At 37.1% G+C, this 18,037-nt stretch overlaps 1 protein-coding gene across 2 annotated transcripts; it reads left to right on the top strand.

The window, feature by feature from the left end:
* Positions 1-3,645: 3,645 nt before the first annotated feature.
* LOC127097902 (5'-3' exoribonuclease 4) lies at positions 3,646-17,406 on the top strand. Of its 2 annotated transcripts, none has more exons than XM_051036386.1 (22): positions 3,646-4,023; positions 4,257-4,359; positions 5,193-5,269; positions 5,353-5,544; positions 5,730-5,849; positions 5,952-6,014; positions 6,131-6,277; positions 6,367-6,531; positions 6,730-6,807; positions 7,014-7,100; positions 7,216-7,296; positions 7,536-7,631; positions 8,506-8,576; positions 10,155-10,283; positions 10,435-10,511; positions 10,602-10,642; positions 10,735-10,809; positions 14,949-15,100; positions 15,203-15,307; positions 15,386-15,461; positions 15,694-15,776; positions 16,122-17,406. In XM_051036386.1, exons 1-22 carry the CDS (start codon positions 3,817-3,819, stop codon positions 16,735-16,737), a joined length of 2,841 nt encoding a protein of 946 aa, XP_050892343.1. In that variant the 5' UTR covers positions 3,646-3,816; the 3' UTR covers positions 16,738-17,406. The 2 variants fall into 2 exon arrangements, with proteins under 2 accessions (XP_050892343.1, XP_050892342.1); XM_051036385.1 differs by having other exon boundaries at positions 14,943-15,100.
* The last annotated feature ends 631 nt before the right edge of the window (positions 17,407-18,037 follow it).

Raw genomic sequence — 18,037 nt, 5'->3', positions numbered from 1 at the left:
AATGATGTTTTGGAACATCTGCCGTTTCAAGCAACTAAAGAGGGAGTTGGTTCGTTGGTTAGATAGAAACATACATGAAGGGGAAAAATTATAAGTATTGAGAGACTCGATGGCATACATGGTTGAGTGCGAGTAAAAAATGATAAGGATGATAGGGAAATGATGTTTGGACCAGATGACATCAGTTTGATTGTTGTAATTAGTTGGAAATGTTGCTTTTAAATATTGTGGTTAAGTATTTTCATCTGTTTTGATATTTGTTGTTTGTGTTGTTTATTTAGACCTGTTCAGTTTTAAGTGTGTTTAAGTTAGAGTGATGTTTGTTGTTAACCTTGTTGTAACAAAAAGTTATTAATAAATCAAAATCAAAGGTTACAAAAATTGAAAGGAGGTACTAAATTATGATGCAGAGGTTGCTCCTAGATTGAGATATTTTTTCTTATTGTGTTCGGGTTGACGACATATACTACATAATCTTATCATTTTATCAGCCGTATCCATTTCTGTTCTAATACGCGTGCAGTTTGGTCGTCCTTTTTTCTTTCTTTGCATCTCATCGTTGTGCCAAACTATGTCCCCTTCATATGAAGGCCATTATTCCTCCATTGCTAGCACTAAGAAGCTTTCGTTATAAACATTCGTGACTGTAATGACCTTGTAAACATCGACATGCATGCAAGAGCTAGCGCCATTCCATTTGGCGTCTGCTTGCAATTTTTGAACATGGGTGCCAGTCCATATGACGCCTTGTGTGTGCAAGTCTCGATATTTTGCGTTGCAAGCAATAGCCATGCAGCCTAGTGAAAAGACCATGCATGCAACCTACCACGACCTAGGAATCGCCAATTCATATGGCACTAGCACCTAACAAATACATGTGCATGCCAATCTAATTAACGCTAGCTTGCATGCTCAATTTTACATGCATGCACACTTATGCATGTATCTCACTATAAATAGCCATGCAACTCACAATTTCTGCATCAACAACAATCACTTCTAACTCTGCAACAAACACTTTTTCATCCGCAACAACCACTATTTCAACTATAAAATTACGACAAGATGTCTCTGCTCACTATGGGTGAATCACATAGAGGCACAGTTGCAAACATAACAGCTTATGTAAGCGTTTACTTATTTTCATATTTTTCTAACACATTTTTTTTATAAAGTAACTTATTTTGTTGTTTATTTTTTTGGATGTTTCTAGGTTTCGAACTCGTGTCCACGAATTTGTTGTAATGGACGCGTTGATTCAACCTTATATCGAACTCGCGCGGTTTTAGACATGTAAGTAAAATCATGTCTTGGTCGGTTGATACTAAATTTATTCTTGCATTATGTGAAAGATGGCGTCCCGAGACACACACATTCTGGTTTCCAACAAGTGATTGTGTCGTGACGTTAAAAGATGTCTACAAGTTATTGGGACTGCCTATCGAGGGTAACATGATAAATGGTAAAACCAAATATGAAAATTCAATTTGCATGGACCTATTGGATGCTGACTTGTTAGATGATAACTCAAGAGGTCAAGGTATACTCATTTCACGTCTTAAGGCTTATTACAACAACTTACAGTTAGATGAAAATTTTACCGAAGACGCTCAAATAGTAAAAACTAGGTGTTATATTATGCTTTTAATTAGTTTATTTTTATTTCCCGAAGGTAGTGGTTCTAGTATGCATGTTGTGTATTTACTTTTACTAAGACATGTAGATAAAATAAGAAGTTACAGTTGGGGGTCCGCTTGTTTGACTTATCTTTATAGCTCTTTGTGTAAAAATGCACACAAAGAGACATCTACATTTTCTGGATGTGCTGTTTTGCCCCAAGCACGAGGTTGGTCTAGACTACCATCCTTAGCGCCTGTCAACCACAACTCGTTCACATTCCCATATGCACAAAAGTAAGTTCTTAACAATGGATTATATTTACTTACTTTATCGATTATTATCTCTAAATAATATATTTACTTTTATGGTGCAGATGGTCGACACATGGTATGAGTTACAACATATGTCCTAGACACTATATTACCCAGTATCGCAATCTCTTGGATCACCTTCGACCAATATATGTATTGTCATTAACCTAATTAATTCGTAATAATTTTGTTAATTTCTTCTAATAAATTTATAATCTAACATTTATTCACATTTCAGTTCATTTGGCGTCCATATCTAAACTTGGACCATGACCATGAAATCAACGAACAAGATGCAGCCGTTTGGACTGCATGCACACCGATCATAAGATTCATCACTATGGAGATGCACTATAGTGATCGTGTTAAGTTGCAGTTCGGTATGCTTCAACACATCCCAGATCCCCGACAAACCTCGTAGAATGACATATACGAAAAATTAACGACCAATGGAACTTTAACCCTTGGCAAAGCTTCACTAGATCTGAGTGTCGAAAATGGAAGCACTGACATGACCATGTCTTAACTGACAATGTGATTCCAACCAAAGAAAAACCAACTCGTAATTATATGACTTGGTACAGATCAGTTGGATTTGAGTTCCTCGCCGAGGATATGTACCTATACGGCCCACGCCAGATAACTTACACATAAGAAGGTTCAACATCTAACCCCTAACAACATTTCCAGACCGATTACTCATAATCCCATATCCATCAAAATTTTCGGTCCATAAACAAACAAAACTACGATCCTTACATGCCAAACACCCAACCACAATACCAAGAGCATACCCCGTACCACCACCAACAAGTAGATCATCATTAAGACACCCAATATCGTTATGCACCTAACACATCATCTTACCATAGTCACCTTAGCCAAAACACTCAGCGATCATTTAACACCAACCTTCCCTCCTCCTACTATAGCCAATAAGCCCAAACATCACAAAACCAAAACATGCAACAACCATATAACTACCAAACACCACAACAATCATTTTAACCTTTCCTCGATGCATCATTCACACCAATGTCGCTCTTCAATCGTCCTGATCACCATCAAATAACTCAAACACAACCCAACTACTCTGACATGGGTCTCGAACTCAACTATGACGGTAGCGCTTCATTGCATACACATGACTACGTGGATTTGTCTGAATATCTTAGGCAATCTTCTGCAGGTGGTGATATTCATGGGCTCTCAAATACTCAAACACCTGAGATGAATCAACAACGTGAGTTAGGGCAACGCGTTCGGGTAGCTAGGGGATGTGGGACCGAAGATCGATTAGGTCATCTCGGTCAACGACATTAGTCTTTTTGGTTAACGTATGTAAACGTATACTAATATTAATATCAATTGGTATGATTTCAACTTTTATCTAAAATGTACATTGTTTTTCAATTTTTTTTACGAAACACACATAAGTATCAGACTAGTTGACGCCTCTTTTATAACCTAACACACAAACGCCAATTGGATTGACAACACTAAATGCACAAGTCAATCCAATTGACACCTCCTCTTTAATTTAGAGAGGTGACGCCGATTCATCTGACGCCAACTTTTCAAAGTATGATAGTTTGAAAAATAATCTAAAAAATAAATTATTAAAATTTTTTTTTTGAAAAAATGAATGCTCAAATTTTTTGATAATGACATTCATTTAAGACATGGTTAGTTAAAAAAAAAATGAAAAAAAAAATACATGAAAATTTGATGTTGTTACCTTCGCCGAGGCAATTAGTGTGACTGTGATGGAACCGTGCATCCAAATTGAATGAAACAGCACTAGAAAGGAATTTCCGTCCATCTACAACAACTCTTCACGAACACACTCTTCCCCTAATTCACCGTTCCCAAACCCCTCCAAGTTATGGGAGTCCCAGCTTTTTACCGGTGGCTCGCCGACCGTTACCCACTCTCGATCGCCGATGTAGTCGAAGAGGAACCAACCGTCACCGACGACGGCGTTCCTTTGCCTATTGACGCGTCCACGCCAAATCCCAACGGAATGGAGTTCGACAACTTGTACTTGGACATGAACGGCATCATTCATCCTTGTTTTCACCCTGATGGCAAAGTATGCAGTAACATTCTTCTCTTCACTTTTTTCTTCTTAATTTCAACTAATCGTTTTAAGTTCTGCCACCCCCTTCTTGATTTAATTAAGTTTAGGTGTTATTATAAAGTGATCTGAAGTGAATTTCTGGGCTTTTGTTGTTTTGGAATTTAATTAGTTTGAGCTTCTTAAGTATACAAATTAGTTGTAAAATTGTATGCACTTATTATGATTCATAAATCTTATAAATGCAGCCAGCGCCAGCTACTTATGATGAAGTGTTTAAATTGATATTTGATTACGTTGACCATCTCTTTTTGTTGGTTCGTCCGAGGAAGCTTCTCTTCCTTGCAACTGGTATGTTTACTATGTACTATTAAGTAGTAGTAGTGGTATTTTCTTATTTTCTTTGTTCCGTAACATATTAACATCACTCATTGTGGACTTGTCTTATTTCTGTTGCTAAACCCTACTGTGTTAGAAGTTAGGACTTCATGTTATAACCTAGAAATCACATTGAAGCAATGTTTTGAAAACTAGACCAGAGATCAGGTCGGTGTGATGAGACCTCTGGGTCATGGTTCAATTGGTTTAACTTGTTCAGCCGCAGTTGAATCAAATGATAGATAAATAAATAAATAAGTGTTAAGAAAACAAAATACCAGTTAAACCAACCGCTGTTTGAGTACAATTCAATTCGGTTGAACCAATTCGGTCCAACCAGACTGTAGTACAATAGAGATGAAACCAACCTGTAAGTTGGCTGGTTCCCGGTTCAACCAGTTTGGTCTGGTTTTTAAAACATTGCATTAAAGAGGTGGATTTACCAACATCCAGCAATTTGGTTCCAAAAACCTTCTGTTTGCTTTTTTGTGAGGATGTCTTGTCGTCTTGCTTTGCATTCTTCTCTTAATTTTTTTTTCTTCCAACTAAACCCACCACTATATGGTTTGAAGTTTGATTTGAACATTTCAAATTTAGTGTAAATCTTTCTATAATAAGACTCGTGAGTATTTATTAAAAAAAAACTTACACATCCAATTTTTCGAAGGCTGCAATGTTTTGTCCTTAAAAAGTCTTAGTTCCATAGCACACAATCTCTCTGTCCATCTTCATGTTTTTTTTGTTTACATTTATTATTCTTGCCCTGCCAGCTTTTGTCTCCTGTTTCCTTACATTGAAATTTGCAGATGGTGTTGCACCACGAGCAAAAATGAATCAGCAACGTTCTCGGCGCTTCCGAGCTGCAAAAGATGCAGCCGAGTCTGTAAGAATGTTAATATGCTCATTCTTTCAAGGTTCTCCTACTTTTTCCTGATGAAGTTACTGAGTTATTTTTAAACATTATAGGAAGCGGAAGAGGAAAGGCTGAGGAAAGAATCCATCAGTGAGGGAACACTTTTGTCTTCCAAAGATAAGCCCGAGACTTCAGACTCAAATGTCATTACCCCTGGTACTAAATTTATGGCAGCTCTGTCAGTGGCTCTTCAGTCTTATGTACAGACTAGATTGAACCTCAACCCTGCCTGGAAAAATATAAAGGTGCTAAACAATTGAAACCACATCCTATTAATTCTTTATTGCCGCTTGATCCCTTCAAGATGGGATGATTCCTTTCTTCTGGAGTAATCCCATCTATTTTCTTCTCCCTTATACATCTGGCTTTCAGGATGCCCTTTCTCTAAATATTTATTTATGGGCTGCATTGGATGATTAATTATTTGAAGGTTATACTTTCTGATTCAAATGTTCCTGGTGAGGGAGAACATAAAATAATGGAATACATCCGGTTACAACGTAATGTTCCTGGTTTCAATCCGAATACTCGCCATTGTTTGTATGGTTTGGTACGTTTTGTTTTGACCTAATTTAAGTTTTCATTTTATCTGTCTAGGGTGCTTTTATCCTTTCTTTGATTTTTGCATGATATTTTATGATCTTTAAACCAGGATGCTGATTTGATTATGCTCTCCTTAGCTACTCATGAGGTTCACTTCTCAATATTGAGGGAGGTTAGTTTCTAATGCGTGATTTGCTCGGCTGATACTGTTATCTCATTGATATCAATAGATAGTATCTGTTGGAAATATTTTTCACAGTATCAAATGATTAATTGCTTGATGGACAGGTAATTACTTTACCTGGACAACAGGACAAGTGTTTTGTGTGTGGCCAAGTTGGCCATTATGCAGCTGATTGTCACGGTAAGCCAGAAACTAAAACTGAGGACGGGAGTCCTGCTGATGATAAACCAATTCACAAGAAGAAATATCAGGTTGGAGATTGAAATCCTGCATGTTGATCTGAATCTTCATTTTACTTTCTTTTTCTTTTTAACTTTAAACTAATTCGTAGTATTCACAGTTTCTTAATATCTGGGTGCTTCGTGAATATTTGCAATATGAATTGGAGATTCCCAACCCTCCTTTTGAGATTGACTTTGAACGAGTAGTGGATGATTTTGTATTTCTATGCTTCTTTGTCGGCAACGACTTTCTTCCTCATATGCCAACATTAGAGATCAGGGAGGTAAGCATCTGGAAGGCACCCTGTTACACTAACCTGTACTTGAAACAGAAAAGATGACATTGCTATTTGCTTTTTATTACCATGTATTTGATGTAGGATCTTAACATGGTTTGGTTATTCCTTTTTATTCCACTGCTTATTTATCTTCCTACCTTAGTGTCGTTGTTTTACTTGTTAATACACTTTCTACTATTCCAGGGAGCTATAAATTTACTGATGCATCTATATAGAAAGGAGTTTACTGCCATGGGTGGCTATCTTACTTATGCGGGCGAGGTAATCTTTTTATATCCCGTGTTCATCTTTTTATTCATCAAAATGTCATTAGGTTGTGATATCTTCTTTTACAGTCCTCTCCATCAATTATCTATTGACTTCTTCAGTTGCTTATATCGTGTTTTTGTATATAACTCTTAAATCGTCAATTTGGAATTTCTTCTTTTCAACGGGTGTTGCATTGTGAATATCTTTATGCCTCCCAGGTTTTCTTAGATAGAGTGGAATACTTTATCCAATCTGTCGCTGTTCATGAAGATCAAATCTTTCAGAAACGAGTTCGAATTCAGCAGGTATTTTGCTTTCTAATTAATTTTGTGAACTGATATGCATGCACTGTGCTAGTTTCATACGATATTGTATTGTAGGTTGCTTCCTGATATTTATTTTTTGTTACTGTATTTATAGATGGCAGAAAATAATGAAGAGATGAGAGCTAGGGCAAGAGGAGTAATGCTTCAAGAGCCACGACCCTCACTTTCCGATAAGGTTCGGTATCATATTTATTGCCCGAACATTCTTAGTATTTTCATGGCTAAATTTAGTTATTATATTGTTGACTTCCGGCAGCATGTTTTGGAACTCCACCAGAATAACTTTTCATGATTGCCAAAGTAATTCTACCGGTGTTCCCAAACATGCACATGGGGTAACTTGTCTGTGATATAAGCAATCTAGAAATCCTGGCAGAGTTTTCATAATGAACTGCATGTTTCTTATTTTCTCAGGTCAAGTTAGGGCAGCCTGGATACAAAGAAAGGTATTATGTTGAAAAGTTTGGTGTATCAAGTCTGGAGGAGATTGATAAAATTAAGAAAGATGTAGTAAGTTCTATCATATTTTCTTACTTACAAATAATCAACCTTGTCAAATTATTTGCTGTTCTTGGATCACATTGCATGCTCATATATTGGACTTACCCTAATATTTTGTTAGAGATATTATATTAAGAGTTAAACCATTGGTAAATCTTATGTTTTCATCTAATAACTTCAGTTTTTTGAGTAGCTGTTTCATACTACGGTAACAAAACATCCATGACCAAGAGGTCTGGAGTTTGAACCTTGCCGCCTCATTCTTCAAATAAAAAGCTGAATTTCAGTAAAAGATAGGTGTGTTTCTGCGTGTTCACGCTTAAAGTCCAAAGAGCTATTTCACGGGGGACTGTGTTATACATATAAGATAAAAATCATTCATGTTTCTTCAGCTAAAAGCCCGGGTTTTTTGGGTAGATGATTCATGAAATGCATGTGTGCGCGTGTACGTAATTTCCGTCACATTTTCTCGTTTATTCTGTTAAAATGGTAATCTACAAGCATAATCCCCCCCTTCTAAACTGGTATCTTTGACAGTGACACATGTTAGATGGTCTTGAAATCGTGTTATTGCTCCCAACCTTTGTTCAAAGGAGAGAAGTAAGTCTGTTCATGTGAATATGTTGCCATTGTATGGGTTATCTGTAGATTACTGGTGTAAATGAAGTTCAATCTTGGAACCAATAACTTTTTTGCTGGATATATATTTCTCAAAATCGAATGTAGGATTCGGGTTATGCTTCATGCAAATTCTTATTATTGGCAGATGAACTTGTTGATTTTGAATAGTTATCTTCCTTTTGACAATTATCCTGCTCATTCTCATTAATTTCTTGCTATTGGAAAATAATATTTTAAATTACTGTCTCTGCTGTTCTTGTAGGTTTTGAAATATGTGGAAGGCCTTTGTTGGGTTTGCCAGTATTATTATAATGGTGTATGCTCATGGAAATGGTTAGTGATTTTTTTATTTTTATTTTTTAGCTCTGGGACATATGATACTTTTTTCATGATTGATTTGGTAGATTGGTAAGTTTACATGCTTGACATGATATGCTGTTAGTAACATAGCAGCCAACAAGTTTTTGTGGACAACTCCACTTTTAAACTCAGAAAACGACAAAGTTATCCCACAGTTGCTCTCATAAGGTCAAGTCCAACCACTCATACCTTTTTTGTTGGTCTTGAAAGCTGTTAAACTGAATGTTTGATTGTCTTAATGATTATTTCTTTGCTTAAAGATATTAATAATGGATAGACATGAATTAGGACGATTTGAATATTAGAATGTGATAGAATAGTGCCTCCTATTGGATAGGTTTATGGAAAGAGGAAGCAGAAAAGGAGTTGGAATAAGGAGGGAGGTTACTGAAATTATTGTAATTACAACTGTCAATAGCTAGTTAGTTGGTTTGGTAGAGATTTGGGACCAATGCTATTAAAAGGAGGAACTAAACAGAAAAAGGAGTTAGTTGAGATTTATGGAGTTAGCTGCTATTCTGTCATCTTTTCATTCGTGAGAGCAATGCAATTCATTCTTCAGTCACGATACTTCTTCTGTGATCATTCTGATTTCAATCCTATCAAAATCCTTCATTAGAAGGATGACAAGATGATTAAAATAATGGATTCATTATTTTCTCATAATTGTATTAAATTATTAAGCGGGACTTGATAAATGGCATGGTGCGCATTCCAGGTCCAGTATCTTTCTATTGTGTGGGAACTTCAGTGCTACTTCCAAACATAATTATAGACCATGGCTGTCAAGATCACACCAAAACTCCGAAAGCACACGATCTTACGCATTGATCTTCCTGCAACGTGGTGGCACGGTAGAAAATTCCGCATATGGTGGCGTGGCCGACGGGGCGAGGAGACTGTGAAAGCATAGGGAAGAGGCTCTTTCCCGCGCCGGAAGCGTTGGTTTTTTGACCCATTGGAAGATGGCGTATTGAAGAGAAAAAAACTCAGAAGAGACTTGACAGATAAGATGGGATCGAGAGAGGCAGAGTAGGGATGGCTTGGTAGAGAAGATGAACAGAAAAGATGCTGAGAGAGACAAAATGGGCAGCTAGGATTAGAGGAGAGTGTAGTCTTACTTTAGGGTTTCTCATGTGGAAATTGGGCCATTGAGCCCAAATGTCTTTTCTATTCCCCCTTTTTTTGTTGGGTCTAATTTTTATTATATTAATAACAAAATAAAGGAAATTAAATTAAAAAATCAAGACCCACCAAACTAATAAAGAACATACACAACATTTATAATACATAAATAAATATGGTTTTGTCTCTTCGTTGGGATCTTGCGATGTACTATTTTCCTATGCCCAAACTATCTTAGATGGGATCTCGAATTTGACAACAAGTGATATATACTGGATTGCTTTGATGACTGAGCTATAGTCTTAATGTCTGAGTTGTTTTTTGATAATTGATGTGAATTTCTAGGAGTGCCTCCGACGTTTTAGCTGAATTTTCACACATGACCTTGTCCATTTCTCTCTAATTGTCTTTTATTGTTTTTTCCAGGTACTACCCGTATCATTATGCTCCTTTTGCTTCCGATCTTAAAGATCTCCCTAATCTAGAAATAATTTTTTCGCCGGGAGAGCCATTCAAACCATTTGATCAGCTTATGGGAGTCCTACCTGCTTCAAGGTTCTTCCTCTCTCACGTCCTTAGATCTTTACTGTTTTGCTTTCTGTGATCTGCTGATGCTTTCTAATTTTGTTACAGTTCAAATGAACGTCCTTAGATCTTTACTGTTTTGATTTATGTGATCTGCTGATGCTTTCTAATTTTGTTACAGTTCAAATGCACTGCCTGAAAAATATAGGGATTTGATGACCAATCCTTCATCACCAATTTTCCACTTCTACCCTGCTGGTAAGATAGATAACTTGTTCATTAACTTTGTATTCTGCGATATTTTACATATTTTCTTATTCTGGTATTACATTGATACCTTTTTGACAGATTTCGAGATTGATATGAGTGGGAAAAAATTTGCATGGCAGGTATTATATCACTTTTTATGTATTCAAATTGTTTTTGAATTACCCAAGGGTTAAGCTTGATTTTTTAAACTAATTTTGTGGATTCCTTTCAGGGTGTTGCCAAATTGCCATTTATTGACGAGAAGAAATTACTTGCCGCCACAAGGAAGCTTGAAGACACGTTAACGGTAGGTTTTGTTTGTGCGTGGAAGGGTAGGGTTTTGATACGGGCTATAATAATGACTTGTCCTTCAAATTTATAGAAGAATAAGCTGTAAAACTAAGCCTGCCAATTCTTTTGGAGTCCCCCAGGAATATTCTAATGTTTAGAATTATGCAGAACTTAGGATTCTGCAAACGAATCAGAGTTGTTTCTTTCCAGAGATTAATTGTTTATTGTAAACTCTTGAATCATAAAGTGAGTTGCATTAAGTTGTGCCCAGAACCTTGCAGGAGGAATGCAGCTGCAACTATTTAAGTAGGAATTGTTGAATATTGATGAGTTGCAACCATTTTAAAATAGATAGATTTTCTAAGTGTTAATTAATCCTTTGTTATATTATTGTTGCCATTTGCTGGAAGCTTTTGTTTTGGATCTTTTTTACTCTTCAATAGATGTTTCAAATGGATAACTGATAGAGATATGGATGACGAGGTGGGCCTTAACTATGGACCTAGACCGAAAGTATGGAGGGTCTATACTAGAAGAAGGGGTCAAGGAGTAAAAGAATAGAGGCAATAATTATAGGAGTCTGTTACTATAATTATGGGAGTTGATTATAATAATTATGGGAGTTTGTTACTATAATTATGGGAGTTGATTATAATAACTATAGGAGTTTGTTACGATAAAATAGGGAAGATAATAATCAATTAAGTTTGTGTCTATAAAATAGGAAAGGAAGGGAGGGAAGTAGGTATCTAATTATTCTATTAGGGTTAAGGATCACCATCTTGGTGAGGGAAGCACGGTGTGCTTAGGGGCTGATAGATATTCTCTATCAGTTTGTTATTTTCTTCATTGCTATTTCTGTGTAATTGTTCATCCGCAATAATACAATTACGGCATTCTTTCACTATTCTATTCATAAATTCATTGTCACTCACATATTCATATAAGAACCCATCAATTGGTCCGACCTGCCGGATCGAAAAACCCTACCAACAGAGATTGTAGATGCCAAGGCAACCTAAGCTGGGAGACCGGGTTGAAGCTTTGGAGAAACAGATGGAGAATGTAACAACGACTCTGCAGGAGCTGGCTCTGCAGATGCAACAACAGAGTGTGCTATTAACTGAATTAAGCAAACAGATTGGTAAGAGAACACCGGAACCAGAGCCATCTGTGGATGATTTATCACAGAGCGAATCACGTCTTGCTGGGAAGAAGGTGAAACTTCCTTTGTTCGAAGGGGGTGATCCGGTGGCGTGGATCACACGAGCTGAAATTTACTTCGATGTTCAAAATACATCGGATTCGATGCGGGTGAAATTGGCTCGACTGAGCATGGAGGGTGCAACAATCCATTGGTTCAACTTACTCATGGAAACAGAGGACGATCTATCCTGGGAGAAATTAAAGAAATCGTTGATCGCGCGTTACGGCGGTCGTCGATTAGAAAATCCATTTGAGGAGTTATCCACCTTGCGTCAAACTGGCAACGTGGAAGAATATGTTGAGGCGTTTGAGTTATTGTCATCACAAGTGGGGAGATTGCCGGAGGAGCAATATTTAGGTTATTTCATGAGTGGATTGAAATCTCCAATTAGAAGGCGTGTTCGCACTCTGAAGCATCGAGAAACAGTGACGGCTTTTGAAAAATTGAAGCATGTCATGACTACTTCACCTGTTTTGATGCGTCCTAATTTTTCCTTGCCTTTTGAAGTGGAATGTGATGCTGCAGGTAGGGGGTTAGGAGCTGTGTTGATGCAAAATAGGAAACCCATAGCTTTTTTCAGTAAAGCTCTGTCTGATGGGAACCTTGCAAAATCAGTGTATGAAAAAGAATTGATGGCTTTAGTGTTGTCTATTCAGCATGGGAGGCATTACCTTCTGGGCAGATCATTTGTGGTTTATACTGATCACAAGAGCCTCAAACATTTCCTACAACAAAGAGTTTCCTCTCCTGACCAACAATGTTGGCTTTCTAAATTGTTGGGATACCAGTTTGAGGTCAAGTATAAACCTGGGCTAGAGAACAAAGATGCCGATGCTTTGTCTAGATGTCATGATGAGATGGAGCTGAATGTGTTAGTATCTTCTCCTAAATGGCTAGAAGGGAAGCAGCTATTACAGGAAGTGTCACAAGATGCAAACATTCAACAAATTATTCAAGAAGTGACTACAAAACCTGATGCCAGGCCAGGTTACTATGTGCAACAGGGAATTCTATTTTACCAAGGCAGGTTGGTAATCTCAGCTAATTCACCCTCTATTCCCTTGTTGTTAAAAGAATTTCATAGCACACCCATGGGAGGCCATTCTGGATTTCCGAGAACATACAGGCGGATTGCAACTAACCTTTACTGGGTTGGCATGCAGAAAAGTGTCAGAGAATTTGTCAGAGCATGTGATGTCTGCCAAAGACAAAAATATGCAGCCACCACACCTGGAGGTTTCCTACAGCCCTTGCCCATTCCCAATGCCATATGGGAAGATTTATCTCTTGATTTTATTACTGGCTTGCCTAAGTCTAAAGGATTTGAAGCAGTATTGGTAGTTGTAGACAGATTGTCTAAGTATAGCCATTTCATTTTGCTCAAACATCCTTATAGTGCGAAATCTATTGCTGAACTATTTGTTAAAGAAATAATCAGGATGCATGGTATTCCTTCTTCCATCATCAGTGATAGGGATCCAAGTTTTATGAGTCATTTTTGGAGTGAACTATTGAAGCTACAGGGTACAAATTTGAAGATGAGTTCTGCCTATCACCCTGAAACTGATGGGCAAACAGAGGTCATAAATAGGTGTCTGGAAAGTTACCTGAGATGTTTTGCTTCAGAACAACCTAAGACATGGTCATATTGGATCCCATGGGCTGAATTTTGGTATAACACCACTTACCATGTTTCTATTGGGAAGTCCCCTTTTGAAGTAGTTTATGGCAGACAACCTCCTAACTTGCTGAGATTTTTAAGTAATGAAACTAAACTGGCAGCTGTGGCTCTTGAACTCAGTGAGAGAGATGAAGCCTTGAAACAATTGAAGGCGCATTTGCTTAGAGCTCAACAACACATGAAGAAGTACGCTGACAGCAAAAGAAGGGATTTGAAGTTTGAGGTTGGTGAATGGGTCTTTTTGAAGTTAAGGCCTCATAGGCAGCAATCTGTGGTCAAACGCATCAATCAAAAATTAGTTGCTCGCTTTTATGGACCTTTTAAGGTTCTTCAGAAGATTGGAGAGGTGGCTTACAAATTGGAGTTACCGGCTCAGTCCAAGATACACCCTGTATTTCATGTGTCTTTGCGTAAAAAGGCAGTTGGCAATTATCAGGTTCAAGGAGAACTTCCTAAAGAACTACAGGTTGTTGGTAATGATGACATCTATCCTGACAAGGTGTTGGGTACAAGGCTGACAGTACAGGCAGGTGTGACTGTTCCGCAGAGTCTCATTCAATGGAAGAATAAGTCTTTGGATGATGTGACTTGGGAAGATGATGCTTATCTGAGGGGACAATTTCCTGAATTTAGCCTTGAGGACAAGGCTGGTTTTAAGGAGGGAGGTGTTGATAGAGATATGGATGACGAGGTGGGCCTTAACTATGGACCTAGACCGAAAGTATGGAGGGTCTATACTAGAAGAAGGGGTCAAGGAGTAAAAGAATAGAGGCAATAATTATAGGAGTCTGTTACTATAATTATGGGAGTTGATTATAATAATTATGGGAGTTTGTTACTATAATTATGGGAGTTGATTATAATAACTATAGGAGTTTGTTACGATAAAATAGGGAAGATAATAATCAATTAAGTTTGTGTCTATAAAATAGGAAAGGAAGGGAGGGAAGTAGGTATCTAATTATTCTATTAGGGTTAAGGATCACCATCTTGGTGAGGGAAGCACGGTGTGCTTAGGGGCTGATAGATATTCTCTATTAGTTTGTTATTTTCTTCATTGCTATTTCTGTGTAATTGTTCATCCGCAATAATACAATTACGGCATTCTTTCACTATTCTATTCATAAATTCATTGTCACTCACATATTCATATAAGAACCCATCAATAACTGTGAGATGCATTGAAGTGTTGTTCATGTTTAAAAGCAAAAGAGTTCAAGATTCTTTGCCGTGTCTTTGTGCTGAATTTTTGCTTTGTTAGATGCAGGAGGACGAACAACTTCGGAATAGTGTGATGCTTGATTTGCTTTATGTCAACCGTGCACATGATTTGGCTTCACATATTTTATTGTATTACCAAGTTTATGGCCAATTACCTACTCATGAAAGATGTGTTTCACCGATTAAAGCAAATGCTAGGTTGGTGAATGAATGTGAATAATCATCACTCATAAATCATGAATACCCGTAGATATTAATAGGTTTATATGCTTGTTTTGTTATCTCTGTTATTTGTTGCAGTGGTGGGATGAACGGATATCTTTGGGCATGTGAGAGGAATGTTTTGACCTCTATTGTATTGTCTCCCATTGATGGATTGCCAGATATTGAGAGTAATCAAGTCTTGTAAGTAATTTCTTCTATACTAGCATAGTATTTTACAATCTTTGGTGGAGGACTCATTGAGTGTTTTTTGAATTTCAGAAATATTACATATCTTAATCCTTCTAAGCATGGACACATCCCAAAACCTCCGGATGGTGTAGTGATACCCAAAAAGGTTTGTATATGCTGACCACACTTCATCCAGTGTATGCAGTTCTGTTCGTGTTAATTATCCATTTACCTGATTGCGGAAATAACTAGGCTAAGATAGTTGACATGGATGGTATCATTTATGTGTTGGCTTATATTATGTTTCACTCAAAATATAAATGATGATTCCTTCTCTTCCTTCCGTGATCAGTTATATTATACAGACTCCACTTTGATATATATATATTTTTTTGCAGTTAGTAAAAGACACTGATATCAAACCTTTTCCTATGCTATGGCATGAAGACAATGCTGGTCGGGGACAGCAAGGCAGGGAAAGGTGAGAAAAATAGAACTATGAGGATGTCTAGTCGCACTAGTATAATTTTCAAGTTTTAGCTGTCTAGGCTTCAAAATTACAAAAGACTAACTATGACATACATGGTGGCTAAGTTTAATGTTCCATATGATAATGGTGCTAACATAAGTCAATGTCATCTGTTGCCATAATTGAGGAGAAGTAATCTGTGATTAAGTTTTTTGTTCAAGTAATTTATTCATGCAAAATTTGGAGAAATCAATGTTGAGGAGATTGAAAAGTTCTGAATAGCTTTCAAGTTATTCATATGAATTTCTAGATGCATGAAATATGCCCTTACCTTTGTGTATGTGATGCATGTGACAGGCCACAGTTACCTGGAGCAATTACTGGATTTCAATTAGGAGAAGCAGCTCATCGTCTTGTCAAGAACACCCTTAACATTAAATGGAATAATACATCTCATGTACGGACAGAGCAACCTCCAGTTCGCCATACAGTGAACAGGTTCCAATCAACTGGACCATCTGGATATGGAACATATTATGGCGAGAACACAAACAGTTATAATGAAGAATATAATCACCATGGTGTAATGACTAGGCATAGATATCCAGTCTCATCTAATGGTGGGCACATAGACAGGCAAAATTTTAGAATACAAGATAGGTCACGGTATCAAGAACAACTCCAAAATGTGAACAATGGATTTTCTTCTCTAACAATGGAGGAAGGGTCGAGACCTAGACCATCGAGGCCGTCAATTTCTCGACCAGCAACCAATTTTGAACCCCGATATGTGCAGAACGCAGGTCCTCCAACACCACCTCCAAAGTGGAATGCTAAAGCACCTATAAATGGAATATATACTAGGCATCAAGAAGCTACATATGGGGCAGTACCCCGGGATAAACCGGTGAAGAAGGTTTACCAAGTTAAAACACGGTTGCCCCAAGAACCTCCAGACAGTGGGAATCAATAGGTTTGTTGTGGGTTTTACTTGTATAGTGTTTGACGTGCCTTCTTTTCTCTCTGCTCATTCCTCAAATTAGAGCTATGCTTTCTCTCAACCTGTTCCTTGAATTTTAGCTATGCTCTCTTTATGGCCATCTTAGTTCCATATTCGATGGAAGGGGCACATAATGATAATGTGAAGTCATTCATTTGACAGAACAATGATGTTTATAGTTTTATATGATAATTATTAGATGCAGTGAAGGTGCTACTCTGTTTTGCCTCGATTTGACATGGTTCCTCATCCGACAGTGGTCCAGGCTTTGATTAGATGCAAAAGCTACAAGATTTGCAATTTTCTTGGATTAGCATGGAACTGGTGTAGGCTGGTGGAGAGTATCAAATCGTGGGCTAGGAATCAGTGTAGTTGTTGTTTGGTTCCACAATATGAAACTAGGATGTAATATTCTGTGTCTCACTGGGCTGTGTAGCTTTTCTTTACAAGTTAACTTGTACATTGATGTGAATAGAATTTGATATGCCTGGTGGGTATTGTTAGATATTTATCTGGGATTGTCATACCCAGCGTCTGTATTATGCATTGAATGTAAGAAAGAGAAAAAAGGCTGACAAAAACCGTGTTTGACACATTTGTTATTTCCCTTGTATTGAGGGAATTCAGGCTTGTTTGGTTTAATTTGTTGTAGATTATATTATTACCGGAAATTATATTTGAACATTAAAATTGGGGAAACATAATGTGTCCCTTTGTTTCTTTTTTAAATTCATGTATTTGTGTATATTTTTTTAAATCTGTAAAAGTAGTAAAATTAAAAAGTAGAGAAGGTATTAGAAAACTTGATATTGAAATAATTGACAAAGTGTCAGAAAAGTTAATTTCAGTTAACACAGTTCTATTATTATATTCCAAAAGAATTGATATTGAATAAACTAACTGAAATAACATATGTTAAGAAACAAGAATTGTGCAGCAAAACCATAATTAAAATAATTAATAAAAACTCAGAAAGTACAAAACGCAAAGCCATTCTGGAAATTAACCAAACTTGCCCTCGAGTTTCATTCAAAGACAAACAGAACTCCAAATGCATAAATTTTTTAAAAATAAATAAATTGAACAGACACTGATAAACTATCAAATGTGTCTGTCAAGACACGCCATTGTAGGTGTCTGGTTTCATAGGTTTTATTCATTCACAGTTGCAAACTTTCAAACACATAAAAACTAAAATGTTGTTTTAAACAAGTGCATGGTGAATTCTCTGTAAATTTACAAGTGCAAGGTGAATTCTATGCAATTCCAACCA

Source organism: Lathyrus oleraceus, chromosome 6 (assembly GCF_024323335.1).
Source record: "Lathyrus oleraceus cultivar Zhongwan6 chromosome 6, CAAS_Psat_ZW6_1.0, whole genome shotgun sequence".
In the NCBI taxonomy this organism is placed as follows: domain Eukaryota; kingdom Viridiplantae; phylum Streptophyta; class Magnoliopsida; order Fabales; family Fabaceae; genus Lathyrus; species Lathyrus oleraceus.
This window is presented reverse-complemented; position numbering and strand designations above follow the sequence as displayed.